This window comes from Gymnoscopelus microlampas (genome assembly GCF_963454915.1).
Source record: "Gymnoscopelus microlampas genome assembly, chromosome: 9".
NCBI lineage: Eukaryota > Metazoa > Chordata > Actinopteri > Myctophiformes > Myctophidae > Gymnoscopelus > Gymnoscopelus microlampas.
In genome coordinates this window covers 33,429,759-33,444,526 of record NC_139946.1, presented here as the reverse complement: position 1 = coordinate 33,444,526, position 14,768 = coordinate 33,429,759, and the positions used below count along the sequence as shown (strand labels likewise).

General features: G+C 41.8%; 1 protein-coding gene across 5 annotated transcripts in view; it reads right to left on the bottom strand.

Annotated features, from left to right (window-relative positions):
- Window positions 1-260: 260 nt before the first annotated feature.
- Window positions 261-14,768, bottom strand: part of acsbg2 (acyl-CoA synthetase bubblegum family member 2) — a 30,568-nt gene continuing 16,060 nt past the window's right edge. For all 5 annotated transcript variants that reach the window (XM_084067520.1, XM_084067518.1, XM_084067519.1 and 2 more), the window contains exons 5-15: window positions 14,000-14,088; window positions 11,344-11,464; window positions 11,020-11,100; window positions 10,162-10,311; window positions 9,581-9,760; window positions 8,386-8,567; window positions 7,896-8,138; window positions 3,824-4,041; window positions 3,235-3,374; window positions 1,553-1,799; window positions 261-1,350 (exon numbers count right to left, since the gene is read on the bottom strand). In XM_084067520.1, coding sequence (XP_083923646.1) covers window positions 1,232-1,350; window positions 1,553-1,799; window positions 3,235-3,374; window positions 3,824-4,041; window positions 7,896-8,138; window positions 8,386-8,567; window positions 9,581-9,760; window positions 10,162-10,311; window positions 11,020-11,100; window positions 11,344-11,464; window positions 14,000-14,088 — 1,770 coding nt within the window. In that variant the 3' untranslated portion in view covers window positions 261-1,231. The remainder of the gene's footprint in view (window positions 1,351-1,552; window positions 1,800-3,234; window positions 3,375-3,823; window positions 4,042-7,895; window positions 8,139-8,385; window positions 8,568-9,580; window positions 9,761-10,161; window positions 10,312-11,019; window positions 11,101-11,343; window positions 11,465-13,999; window positions 14,089-14,768) is intronic.

The window sequence follows — 14,768 nt, the reverse complement described above, 5'->3', positions numbered from 1 at the left end:
AAATATTTTCCAAAACTCACAATCTGACTTCTGCCCATCCATATCTCAATTCTGCTTTCTTACATGCATACAGTACCAAACCTTCCTGGGCTGTTGGATCAGTGCACAGCGATTTGAAATAACATTCAACAAGAAAAATAACCAAAAGACAAGCATACATGTAGGCAAACAAATAAAAAAATAAAGAAATCAATTTTTGCATCATTTCACAAGGTCACAGCAATTCCACGACCAAAGAATTATTAAATATTACAACAGGACCATGTGCGTATGCTTTAATATATAAACACACATAACATAATACATATTTATTGGTTACAAAAAAAAATACAACTGTGATATATATGGCTTGAGTGACATGGTTTCACAGTTTGAGGAAAATTAATTTGGCTGTGCGCTATGAGTTATGTGTTTGGAGCTCCCAATATGTGAAATCCTCTCTACAACGTAATCTACTCTGCCATCTACTACTACTGCCATCCTGTAATCAAGTCAGTGTAGAAGGATGTAGAAGGATTCGTGCCTACCTGCAACATGAATGATAATCGCTTTTCCTCCACAACTCTGAAACCAGACTGACAAAGAACAAAACAAAAGTATACAAACAATAAATAGGACAATGATATGCTTCTTCACTGTTTTCCTTTCCCTGTCCATTAAAACTTCATTTCACCTTCCTCATTTAGGCAGGCCAGCCAATACTGGATGTGAGGATCATAGTTGGATAGTAAGAGCTTTTAGAACTTTGGCAAACTGAAAACAATAAATAACTCAAGAGCAAGATTTAAAAAACAAACTAAATTATCATGTCCTATAGACTTTTGGATTCTATGCCACTGTTGTCTCTTGAGTATTACAGTACAATGAACAGTGCCTTTTCTTATGTACAGCCATAGCTACTTCATCTATTGATTATTGTTCTTCATCACAATAATACAAATAAATAGTTCAAATCAGCATACTAATAATTTCTCTGAATGCATAAAGATATTTTACAATGGCTTCTTGCAGATATTTTCTTTTCACACAACACCCACAAATGTAAACAAAAGCCCAACGATCAAGGCAGAAAGCTGGCACAACAGGCTTCATGGGGAAGAAAGCTGCAAGAGGGTGTATATTATAAGATGGGAGGCGATTCGTGAAAAGGCATAATGTGTACGGTGTTTGTGTGATGAGTAGATAAAGTCTTTCATTGTGTCTCTCTCTAGAGTGTATTGTCTATGCAGCTCTATTTGGGAGGCAGGGGATTGTCAGGAGTACTGGGGGTCGCCACCTCTTTGTAGAAGTTCTCAATCTGCTCCTTGTACATCTTCATGACCACCGGTCTCTTCAGTTTCATGGTAGGACCTGGCAGATACACACACACACACCACATATACTTAACATCAGAACTTAGCAGTCAAAACGTAAAAAAAATCATCAGCTATGGTTTTTATGAACCATTTAGTATTCAGTGCTAATGCTCAAGTCTACACTACTATACACACGGCTAATAAATGACTACCAGCAGGTGTCCTTCCCTGAGCACACATGCCCCCCCCCAACTCACCGAGCTCTCCCCCGATGATCGAGAAGTCCTGGTCCAGGACGATCCACTTCTGGATACGCTGAGCGTTGGAGGGGGCGTTCTCGTTGGCCCGGTTGATTCCCTCCTGGATGGCGGCATGGACGGCACGGTCTCGGCCGCCGGCGATCTCGGAGACCTGTGTGGATTTGCTGCCCAGCTTCTTGCACAGCTCCACAGCCTCGGGTGTCAACTCATCCTCTGGGGCACCCGACTCCCCATTCACCTGGCACTGGACAAGAAAAAAACATTATCTCTCAATTAGATTGTTTTCCCAACCATTACATTCTTGAAGAATGCATTTGGAAAAAAATTAAAAATAATTATCAGCTTCCTGCTAAATTGTAATAATGTTGCGAAATGTTTGTCCTAAAACCCAGAAACATTTTGCACTTCCAGCTCCTGTACATGCCACAAGCTTGTATGAGCCAGGTAGTTTGAAGAAAAACCTGTTTTATTCACGATGTCACAGAGAAATACTACACTATCCACTGATTGGTGGAGCTCACCGTTACCATGGAAATGTTTACTGCACACATGAATGTCAGTCGGATCGTCAGTTTCTGCTACCACTGGATCCCATAGCTCAGAAGGATGGCCGTAAATCACTACAAGTCAACTACATAGTTGTAGTTGTACACTATTACTAACTAATATAAAGACTAATAATGACACAATTTTAAAAGAAGCATGCTAAATGATCGTTGGAAGCATTGGATAGGTATGCGAAATTTCTTATGCCGGGATCAGACGTTCGTTCACTCTTAAAATAATTAACATCTTGTACCTTCACCTTTATTTTTTGCATTTTCCAATAGACTTGAATCAAATGTTTTATGGTCACAATTCATCTTGTTGTTGGTTGGCTTGGTTCCAGAATTAAAACTCTTTATAAGGATTTTCTGAAACATTTATGGAGTAAATTACTGGGAAATGAAGTGTTACAAACTGGGCTGTTCAGAACATGGGCAGCACGTTACCCTCCATAGTTCTATCTTGCAGTCTGAGTAAGTGTCCACTGGGTGGCAGTCTCTGCACTAAAATGGCACTTGGAGCTGTCGCGCCCTTCTCCAACACTCCTCTATCTTGCAATCAGTTAAGAATTGCATTTTAACCTGCTTCGCCGATTAGATAAAAAATATTTAAATAGATAAGATGTTAACACAAGATTGATTCAAAATGCTTGTCAGATACAGTATCACAAACACGATAACCTGTGTGTTGTAGTAATTTCTCATCAGATAGTCTGAGTGAACCTGGTGAATATCTTATCATATGCCATAACACCGTCTGTTTAAACGAATGGCTGGGTAAGAGATTGTTAACTGTGAAGACTCAAATAAAAAAAAATTCAAAAGACGTTTTACAAGTTGATGCTCAATCTTGCTGAAGAACCATGTGTAATATGAACAGTATATCCTTGCTATCGGTGGAAACCTCATATGTCCAAGACTGTTACTTTTCAGAATTAGCAAAAATAGCAGATCTACAAGCTCAAAACACGTTGCATTTGAGATTGTAGATCTGCTATTTTTTCTACTTTTGTGTGACAAAGTTGGGCATTCATTTATGAAAAGTTAAAATATGTAGATAAGACATTTCTGCCCCACAGCGACGATATCAATCTTTGTATGTGAGGTTACAGTGTGTCGCCTTCCTAAGCTTACCTTGATGGTGAGCAGCATGGACAGGAACTTCCTCTTGTCTCCAATCAGCATGGCGTTGCTGATGAGCGGTACAGCCGCCTTCACAGCATCCTCGATGGGAACAGGAGGGATGTTCTCTCCACCTGCTGTGATGATCAGCTCTGCACACACAAGGTTCAATTACTTGATGTGAACAACTTCAACGGCAGTTAGTTTTGTTTAGGTGTTGATAATCGTGGCATGACTACAGCTACCATGGTTTAGGGAAGAGCTAGGGGTGGGTGGGTGCGTTTCCGGTAACTCTTTTTTTACTCCATGGGGAAATTTCACCAGCATTAGCCTCCATTGAAGGCGAATTTCACTGGTATTTAGCGTACGTAAAACAATGTGTTTTGATACGTTTTATGGAGGCTGGCGTGGATTTTCAAGCGCAAGCTGTCATTACAGAAAATGTACTGGCAAGTGTAATGTCTGATTTTGACACAATAGAGCAATAGGATTGTATTCATTTCTTCTGGGTGCTACACAACTCCTCAAGGCCACTAGTCGGGGCCAGTTCAGGTGGTGAAATTAACGCTCAAAGGGCCAAAATACATGTTGAGCAGTTTACCTTTGATGCGTCCGGTAATGAAGAGGAATCCGTCCTTATCATGCTTGCCAAGGTCCCCAGAGTGCAGCCAGCCGTCTGCGTCCAGCGCCTCCTCTGTCTTGTCAGCCATGTTGAGGTAGCCCATGAACACGTGGCGGCCCCAGAAGCAGATCTCGCCATTCCCTTCCTCGTCTGGGTTGTGAAGCTTTGTCTTGCACCCTTGGATCTCCTTCCCACAGCTGCAGGGAGAATTATTCAGAACCGTTTATCCACATGAACCCCAACGTCCCTATTCTGGGGTGAACATTTGGCAAAATAGCAGATCTACAAGCTCAGAACGTGCTGCAAAGTGACTTGTACATCTGCAATTTTCTGCATGGTTAGTATCATGTCAGTATCATGGTCAGTGTCATGCAAGTATTACTGACATGATCAGTATCATGTCATTGTTTCAACTCCCCATATAGGCCATTCATTCCCATTTCCGCCTGACAAGATTTTACGCCATTTTGAGCTTTCTTCAAAACACTTTTTGCTACTAGATTTTGTCCAAACCTCACAATTTGGTATACATTATCTCTGGGGTCATGTGCTGAAGATGTATCAGATCAGATTCAATTGGCTATGACTACCTTCCAAATTGGTATAAATGATCTCTGGGATCATGTGATCAAGATGAATCAGATCAGATTCAATTGGCTAGGACTACCTTCCTAGCCAAATTTCACGGGCCCTATGTAGGCAACGGCCTGGCACTCAGAGGAGCACACTTTTCTAGTAATTAGTGTGGTTGCCTGTTAGGGCAACCAGACTATTTAGTGTGGTTGCCCAACAGGGCAACCAGACTATAGTACTCTATACTCTTTATTCTTTCTTTATAGATAAACTTTTTTCAAACCGCATCTCCTCCCACAGTTTTTATCCCCCAATGTTGTGCCATATGTCAAAATGACCGTCTAAATCGGGAATCGTGCGCGTGTATAGGGCTAAGAGATTGGTTGAATAGTTTAATTGATATTAATTTATTAGTGCCATTAAATGTCCCCATCCGCTTTAATGGAAAAGTGAAAAAACTCAAATTCAAGTATTTTTTTCTCAAAAAACGTAAGAGCTAGAGTTATCAGATTTGGAGGGATAATTCATAATATTGTCCGAAATTATTGAAAAAAATATCACACCATTCGGCCTCATGGTGGCGCTATAACAGCCCCCTTTACGTTTTGGCCTGTAACTCTTGAACCGTAGGTCCGAAAATCAAAATTTCTTTTCACCTGGATTCCTTGGGTCACTACGCATCTCCCCATATAGGCCACGCCCATTTGCGTCAGGATAGATTTTTTGATATTGATTTATTTCTGCATTAAATTTCCCCATCCACTTTAATGGGAATTGCAAAAACTCCCATTCAAGTATTTTTTTCTCGGAAACCGTAAGGGCTACAGTTACAAGATTTGGAGGGGAGGTTAATAGTTTTTTGCGAAATTATTATGAAAATAATCACACCAGTCGGCCACATGGTGGCGCTATAACAGCCCACTTTACCTTTTGGCCTATAACTCTTGAACCGTATGTCGTAAAATCAAAATTTCTTTTTCCCTGGATTCCTTGGGTCATTACGCATCTCCCCATATAGGCCACGCCCATTTGCGTCAGGATAGATTTTCCGCCATTTTTATTTTTCTTCAAAACACACTTTTTACTCCTTTTCCTAAATTTTTTTTCCAAATGTCACACAAATCGGTACACGTGATCTCTGAGCCCATGCGGTAAACATATCCAAACGGCATTTTCATAGTCCTTACCGTTCGTCCGTAAATGGCTTCCAAAGTTAGCGGGATGGGCCCGTTTTACCAAAAATGCCAGAAATCACGAACGAAACGTCCGGTCAATCCCAAATTCAAATCACATGTCGAGGGTGGTTTACTGAACAAATTCCCAAAAGCATTTCCACTTTGACCCATAGGGGGCGCCACAAATGCGCAAAATGTAACCGTTTCATGCAAAAACATTATTTCGGGGTGGATCGATCCTTTCAAAATGAAACGCAAGCGATCTCATGAGAGACGTGACAATGTAATTGGCGCAGCCTCCGACGTTATTCCTCCCGGCCTATTCCTCGAGTCCCGGCGGCCGCGACCCGCGACCGGCGTCGGCGCAACCACACTCTGCAATTTCCCCGGAATTGCGACGCGTCTAGTGTTATAGTTGGGCTTTATGCCTTCTTTCTAGATAAACAATACTTTGAGCCGCTACTCCTCCCACAGTTTTTATCCCCAAATGTCGTGCCATATGTCAAAAACACCGTCTTGATCGGGAATCGTGCGCTTGTATTTTGCTAAGGGATCGGTTGTATAGTTTAATTGATATTGATTTATTAGTGCATTACATTTCCCCATCCGCTTTAATGGAAAAGTGTAAAAACTCAAATTCAAGTATTTTTTTCTCCGAAATCGTAAGAGCTAGAGTTACCAGATTTGGAGGGAAGGTTCATAATTTAGTCCGAAATTATAAAAAAAAATATCACACCATTCGGCCTCATGGTGGCGCTATAACAGCCCCCTTTACGTTTTGGGCTGTAACTCTTGAACCGTAGGTCCTAAAATCAAAATTTCTTTTCACCTGGATTCCTTGGGTCATTACGCAACTTTCCATATAGGCCACGCCCATTTGCGTCAGGATAGATTTTTTGATATTGATTTATTAGTGCATTAAATTTCCCCATCCACTTTAATGGGAATTGCAAAAACTCCCATTCAAGTATTTTTTTCTCGGAAACCGTAAAGGCTACAGTTACAAAACTTGGAGGGGAGGTTAATAGTTTTTTGAAAAATTATTAAGAAAATAATCACACCAGTCGGCCCCATGGTGGCGCTATAACAGCCCCCTTTACCTTAAGGCCTATAACTCTTGAACCGTAGGTCGTAAAATCAAAATTTCTTTTTCCCTGGATTCCTTGGGTCACGACGCATCTTCCCATATAGGCCACGCCCATTTGCGTCAGGATAGATTTTCCGCCATTTTGAATTTTCTTCAAAACACACTTTTTGCTCCTTTTCCTTCAATTTTTTTCCAAATCTCACACAAATCGGTACACGTGATCTATGGACCCATGCGATAAACCTATCCAAGCGGAATTTTGATAGTCCGTACCGTCCGTCCGTAAATGGCTTCCAAAGTTAGCGGGAGGGGCCCGTTTGACCAAAAATGCCATAAATCACGAACGAAACGTCCGGTCAATCCCGAATTTGAATCACATGTCGAGGGTGGTATACTAAACCAATCCCCAAAAGCATTTCTACTTTGATCCATAGGGGGCGCCACGAATGCTCAAAATGTAACCGTTTGATGCAAAAACCTTATTTTGGGGGGATCGATCCTCTCAAAATGAAACGCAAGCGATCTCAGGAGTGACGTGACGATGTAATTGGCGCAGTCTCCGACGGTATTCCTCCCGGCGTATCGCTCGAGTCCCGACCGGCGTCGGCGCAACCACACTTTGCAATTGCCAATTGCGACGCGTCTAGTTTCTTTCTGTTACAGCGGAACATAAACACCAAGCTCAATGATTTATGTTGTTCAGTCACTTAGGCATGGTAGCATGGTATCATAGAGCATTCCAGTGTCATCTACTTTAGCCCATTTAGACCTGCTGCCACCTATACGTTGTTATACCTTTGAATCCGGGAGCCACCTCTGTGTCTCATTAGTTGTTGCTATACATTATAGCTATGCAACATAATTTTGTATTCATTTTTTTAGTAAGAATTTGAACGTTTTCAGAAATCTTAGGTTAGGTTTTAGAAGGCGTTTTTAGAATCGGCCTCAGGTCTAAATGGGTTAGAGTCTACATTCACATTTTGCTCATATGAAAAATCTGTGCAGTGTAATATTACCCCGTGGGAAGAATAAATGTGGATTGGACATTTTGATTGCAGAACCTCTCATATTTCTAAGTATTGATTTTTATTCCCCTCAGACCTGTGTGTGTGTGTGTCTCTCTCTTAGGATACGATAGCCTTTACTTCCAGCCAAGTACCACTAGCGTAATGAGAGTGAGAGAGACAGACAGAGAGATGGGGTAAAAGCAGGGTACCTGGTGAGTCTGAAGGCATCGGGCAGGGAGATGGTATGAGGACCTGTGCTCTCGCTCATGCCGTACAGCTCATACACGGGGATGTCCAGGCTGAGGAAGAACTCCAGAGTGTCTTTGGTGATGGGGGCAGCGCCCGTGTAGCACTTGTTACAGCGGTCCAGGCCCAAAGCCTTGCGCACCTTCTTGAATACCAGCTTCTTGGCCACGCGGTAGTTGAGTGGCGTGCGACCAACTGCTCCATTTCTGAGTTGAGGGGAGGAAAGTATGTCACTTTTTGCACCTTATGACTAAACTCATGTACATACCTGATGCTTTTTTATGCTATGTGTATATATTTATGTATATAGCTTACACGTTTCTTTTCTGTTTTTCTCCTTAAAAAAACAGTATGAACATAGGATTCTTAATCCCTGAACTAGTGTCCGATATAAATATACATACATGTATGAAATAGATCAAAGTCCATAACCCAGTGACTGTTTGTACGTACTGGTTCATCTTGTTGAGGTTGGTGTGTAGCCCCACATCCTTGGCCCAGATGGCCACCTTCCTGCGAACGGTGGACGACTTGGCCCCGGCAGACTTCATCTTTTCCTGCATCTTCTCCCAGACACGGGGGACGCCCATGAAGGCTGTGGGACGCACCTCCTTCAGGGTGGTGACCAGGGAGCCCTGGGAAAACAGAGAAAGACAGAATTGCTTAATTCCTAGCAGACAACATGGCAATTGACCATATTCACAGGGTGCTCTCTCACGCTCGCTCACTCACTTTCTGGTGTGAATATTATGGTCAGTGTCTTACAGCACACAGAGGAGAGAGGATAATGGGGATGAAAACAGACAGTAAATAGACAGTGTTTAGGCATGTTATCCTCAATCCACACTGTGTGTTTGTTTGCAGAATACAAATAATTCAACATCTGAAGAAAAAAAACGCAGACATCTGCCAATGCAACATGATGCAATTAACTACTGTAAGTAAGCACACAAGCTCCTCATGCAGTAGACATATCTTGTTTGAAGCATGTGTGCCCTCAAATGATCAACACATAACCGTTTCACAAACAAGTCTCTCTCATCCGAGTCCATGTGTCCACCCCTCAGGGAGGGTATCTCTTTAACTAGAGGCTTAGCTAATCTGCATCTCCTAACTGGATTACATGCTTGCTGTGTGTTAATCAGATAAAAAAAGAAAAACAAGACGATGCCGACGATGTGGAGGAGGATGATGAGGGCATGAGAACACATGATCCCATGGAGATAAATGTGGTGTCTAAGGCCCTTTTTGAAATGCGTGAAACCAATCCTGAAGATTCCTGTGAAAAAACCCTGAATGACTGAAGGCATTGGATGGAAGAGTGGCTGGGACATTCATGTTTTTATTCCAAAACTCTTCAGAGACAAGGCTGCCCTTTTTTAACCACATGAACCCTCACATCCCTATTCTGGGGCAAACATTCTGCAAAAATTGCCACTCTACAAGCTCACAATGCGCTCCGTACAGATCCCTGGTTTCCGTGGTTAAATAGATCAGTGACGCACTATAAGACTGAAGAATGTTAATCAGTGGTGGCCATCGATGCAAGAATATTCCCTTACGGTAACATTATGAGTTTGTATTTTACATACAAATATGCTGAAGAGTAGACATGCACACATACAGTACAGCCACACAAAAACCTTACCTTGAGGGCATCTGGCTGTGCGAAGTAGGTGGCTCCTCCGACCTTCATGGTGACCCAGATGTCAACCATCTGAGCGGCAATGTGGCTGAGGGGCAGGTAACTGATCACAGACTCCTGGGCCTCGGTGGTGGCGTCTGTCAGACGTACGTGGCGGCTGGTGGCGAAGGCTGTCCACGTCAGCTACAGGGAGGAAGACACGGGAAGGGAGAGTCAAACTGCAGCATTTGAAGTGTCCAACATACGCATACCTCACCAACTCAGGTTTCTCCTCTCATTCATCTTTTTATTTTGAAACGGTTATAACAGCAACATTTGTATCAATGTTTAACATCCTAAGAACTGATTTTGTCCATTCAATATCCCTTTATGTAGTCGTGATTGGCAATTTGGGGTAATTTTCTATGCTTGAGTTATGTTTCAATTGCAATTCAATTACTGTAACATGCTGCTTTGTCTCCTGGCGTTGTGAATTTTATTCAATTAAGCTTTCCTCCAATACAGTAGCTGGACTTAAGTAAAGTCAGTGCTAAGAATGGAACAGATGATCTTAGGTTAAAATGCCGTGGGCCATTGTAACTTACATTGTCGTGGCTGAGCATGACTCCTTTGGGCTGTCCTGTGGTCCCTGAGGTGTAGATAAGTGAGCAGCACTGGTTGGGCTTCTGGCTGGCGATGATGGCATTAAGAGGAGCGTCTGGCTCATCACGTCCTAGCTCCATAAATTCCTCCCACTAAGAAACAGAAAGACCAGAATATGAAAAATGAAGAAAAAATACATTTGGGGTTCTAAGACAAAATGAGGGAAAGTGTTTAGGGTTCTACAAATATAAAATAAGAAATATTCACTGAATAGTAAAATCTAGTGTTTTAATTTAACTCTGAACATTTGGTTCCATTTATTTGTACATTACATTACGTTACGGTCATTTAGCAGACGCTTTTTTCCAAAGCGACTTACAATAAGTGCATTCAACAGGTAGGGAACAAAACTACTAATCACCAGAAGTATTAAGTGCATTCTCTTCTAAAACAAGCAACTAAGAGTATACCTAGCACTAAAGTAAAAGTGCAAAATATCAGCTACCTACTTTCATAAACATATTTGTACACTCTTCTGAGTTAAATTACAAATGGTACTAAATGGACCTTTTCCATTTCATTACTCTTCAGAGTTAAATTAACACTGCACATTTTACTGTGTGCATACAAGCTCATCTACTGTAAGAATGCAGCTCTTCTGTGTGCACACATGCTCATGTACTGTAAGAATGCAGCTCTTCAAGAGATCATAGACATGTTGAAATAGTGAGACACAATTTGCTGTGCTGAAACTGCCTATTCATAGAGTAGAGAGTTCACAAAGAAAACTGCTCTACTGGCAAAGACTCAACATATTTACACAAATCTTCTGTTATGAGGACATTTTTAGACATTCTTACCGTGTAAATATTTGGTCTCTTTTCTTTTAGAGCATCTTTGTACTGAATAATTGCTTTCAAGTGTGGCAACTGGTCTTGAACCTGTGGAAATGTGTAAGCAAGCACAGAATACATTTCTTTGTGATCAAATGACTGGAAGCAGTTCATGAATACCACAGTAGCAATAACAGGGATTTAATGAATACCTCAGTAGCAATAACAGGGATTTAATGAAAAAACATCAACACCTGTAATGTAAGTAGTACTCTCAATATCTCTCATGGAAGAAAGATTTTCTGTGTCACAAGTTTAGTATTTGTAACTCTCTGCGTGCTTTAAGCTCACCTGGAGGATCTTTTGAAGTTGTTTGTGGTTCTCCACAACAATCACATTGGCCTTGCAGTTATCTGCCACATACTGGCACGCCTCAGGAGAATTGGTGGTGTAGATGCCCACAGCAAACCCTCTGCAGAGAGGAGAGGAAAGCTTAGAGAGAGCAGTCTCGAAACATCATCTGGCAGGTCTGCAAAAGACAATGCTTGTATGTTGTTGTTTTTTAAGTCTGAATCCCTCTGGGAGACTAAGGGCGGATTCAGACTATGGTCTGGTTTGTTCCTCAACATAGGGTGAATGTGCGTGCAAAGTTTGAGCGCAATTGGACGGTGTGTTCATGATTTACGAAATTTTGTTCAAAACAAGCCAATAATGCAAACTTTAGATGTCAATCTTAGCCAATCAGTATGGAATATGAAACATCAAACACATCTGTCGTGATCACATGACTATAGAGATCATGTGTACCGATTTGCGTGAAATTTGGATAAAATTGGAAGGAGTAGTATAAAATAATGTGTTTTACATAAGTGGGCCTCCTGGTGGCGCTATAAAAGGCAGATGTGAAAAATGCAGGGCAAAGATTTTTCCTTGACCTCTAGGGAGTGTGCATACAAAGTTTTACACAGATCGGTGCAATTATAGGTAAAAACACGAATCGGCCTGTTATAGCGCCACCATGAGGCTGATTTGAAAAATTTCAAATGGTAGTTCTTCCTCAGCCTAATGGGAATGTGCGTGCAAAATTTCACGGAAATTGCATGCTGTGTTCATGATTTGAGGCATTTTGTTCAAAAAGCACTCCTGCAAACTTTGGAAGACATTTTTAGCCAATCAGGATGGAATATGAGAAATCTGAAAGACCCGTTTCGTTTCATGACTATAGAGATACTGTGCACCGATTTGCGTGATTTTTGGACAAAATCTGTAGGAGTACTGTCAAAAAATATGTTTTGCACAAATCGGCCTCCTGGTGGCGCTATAAAAGGCCCATGAGAAAAAATTGGGGCAAAGGTTCTGAATTGGCATCCAGGGAGTGTGTGTGCACAGTTTCGCTGCGATCAAGCCAACGGTGCCGGAGATAAGCTGGTGACAGACGGACACACGGACACACGGACGGACGGACGGGGTGGAAAACATACTCTCTCGCCATGCCTTTCGGCCTGGCGGAGACAAAAACACATGTGTAGCGAACGTGTATATAAGGATAAATATACCAAGGATTAGTCCGTGACGTCACTGGTAAAATACCAAGGATGCATCAATGACGCCACGATCATATTGATAATAATAGAGACGCGAGAGACGACGTTACATGTTGAGGTTTCAAAGACCAACGCACACACTGCTTTGGTTGTGTATTGTTGTTCTGTTATTATTATAACTCAAGACAACGTCAGGAACACAGTCAAACTTTATTATTCACTCTGCACTCTGACAAGTGACTCTTCTTCTGTGAATGACATTCTCTATCTCCCAAAGCCCCATAGTCAACAGCGTCCCCATGAGGCACATATTTACCATTACTGTTGAATTAAGTGTACTCGAGTACGGAGGAATTTTGGCCAATGTGAATGCTGGCCAGCTGGGAGAGGCCAATCGTACTCGGGAACGGTTCGAATCAATCGGACCCAGTCTGAATCCGCCATAAGTTTAGCAAAATTGGGTTGTGGCTGGACAGATTTCAGAAACAAATATCTAGAGTAAATTCTAATTTCTGCACTCTCCTACTAGTATGTTGAAATAGCGTCCTTATTCTGGGCATGTCATATTATATTACTTTCATTATTATATTCAAATGTCTTTTTATAATGCGTTGCGTAATGTTGCCTTGCCTGACTTGAGTGACAGCAAGAAACTCAAGAAATTCCAGCCAGTCAGTTCATGAAAGGGAGCACGTACTGTTCTATTGCATTTGGCAGCATGATATGCTGTGAGCAGCTCTGCTGCAGTCTACCAAAGAAACTTTTTTTCTCATCAAGACTGATTTGACAGTGTACAGTTTCAATACAATGTCATTTTCAGCACCGACTAGAAACTCGGTGTGAAAGCCTGGGTAGTAAATCAGATAAACAGTGTTTGATTGTGCGGAGATTAATTGCAGAGCACGGATTTAAGATATGTTCCCAGATAGCTACAGTTAGTTAAAATAGTTTCTGTGAAACACCAGCTGATTGCAGATGATGACATATGTTGAGTCTCATAATAACCCATCTGTTATTGGACGCTGGGGCAAAGCGTGCCTTATCTAATGAATGGCACGTACAGTTCTTCGACAAGTTTCGATGACTGCCGTTCGATCCTTTGCAGCTCATTGCAAGTCATGCATGACACTTTCACTAGAACAGGTTCCATTCCAACTCGGGGCATCCACGAAGGTACTCCCAGGCAACAAGCAAGCAAGTAAATATGAAATACACAAAGTGAATTTTAACCACTTGAGCCCTATTCAAAAATATTCATGTGCAAGTTCACAACGCATCACACTGCAACGCGTTATGAACTTGAATGTGAAGTCACCCAGCATTCAAGTCTTGGACAACAGTGGTTGTAGAAGACTTACTTACTTGAAAGTAGAACGTACTCATAACACACTTTTAAATTTTACATCATGACACTCATGTCCAATGACCAACTATAATGGTAATAAAAATAGGCGGACACTCACCCTGCCAAGATGGCAGCAATGTCAGAGATGAACCACTCAGAGGAGTTGAAGCCCAGGATGCCCACACCATGATACCGCTCCAGACCAAGCTGAACAGAACACAAAAGCACTCTGAATAAACAAACAAACCTACATGTGTGGAAGAAGATGAAAATACATTTGATTTCATATTTAAACTTCTGTACAGAAAAACACACCAGCTGGAGAGGGGTTTGCTTGAAGTGCATTTCCCCTGTAGTTTCATTAAGATGGGAGCAATTAAACCAAATGTGTTGGAGATCATAATGTCAATGTTGTTATATACCAATTGTCATGGTGAATGTGATTTTTAAATAACTTATGAAGTCTTTCATAATGACAGTGGGAACGAGACACGAGGTGTGATAACCAAACCTCAGATTCTGTAAAAATACAACACGGCCAAACTTTACGTCTCCTTAACATTTCATAGTGCAGAAAATTGATACACTGCCACCTGACACCGTTATGCTTGGCAACATGTGCTTGGGGGTGCAGCGCAACAGGTTCAGGGAGTCTATATGTATCTTGTATGCTGTCAGGTTCAGGGCAGCTTAAGGATCTTTGTGCGTCTGTTACGAGTTCTCAAATTCTGCCCGAACCTGACCCTACCCGACGTTTTCGGGCCGGATGGTCCGGAAGGTTGAAACAGAAGGTCCAATCTGCTCAGTTCAAAGCTTGTTGGATGCGTGACTTTGAGGACATTATATGCACTTAATGACACCTTTTCGGGTTTTCGGGCCTAAAAGTA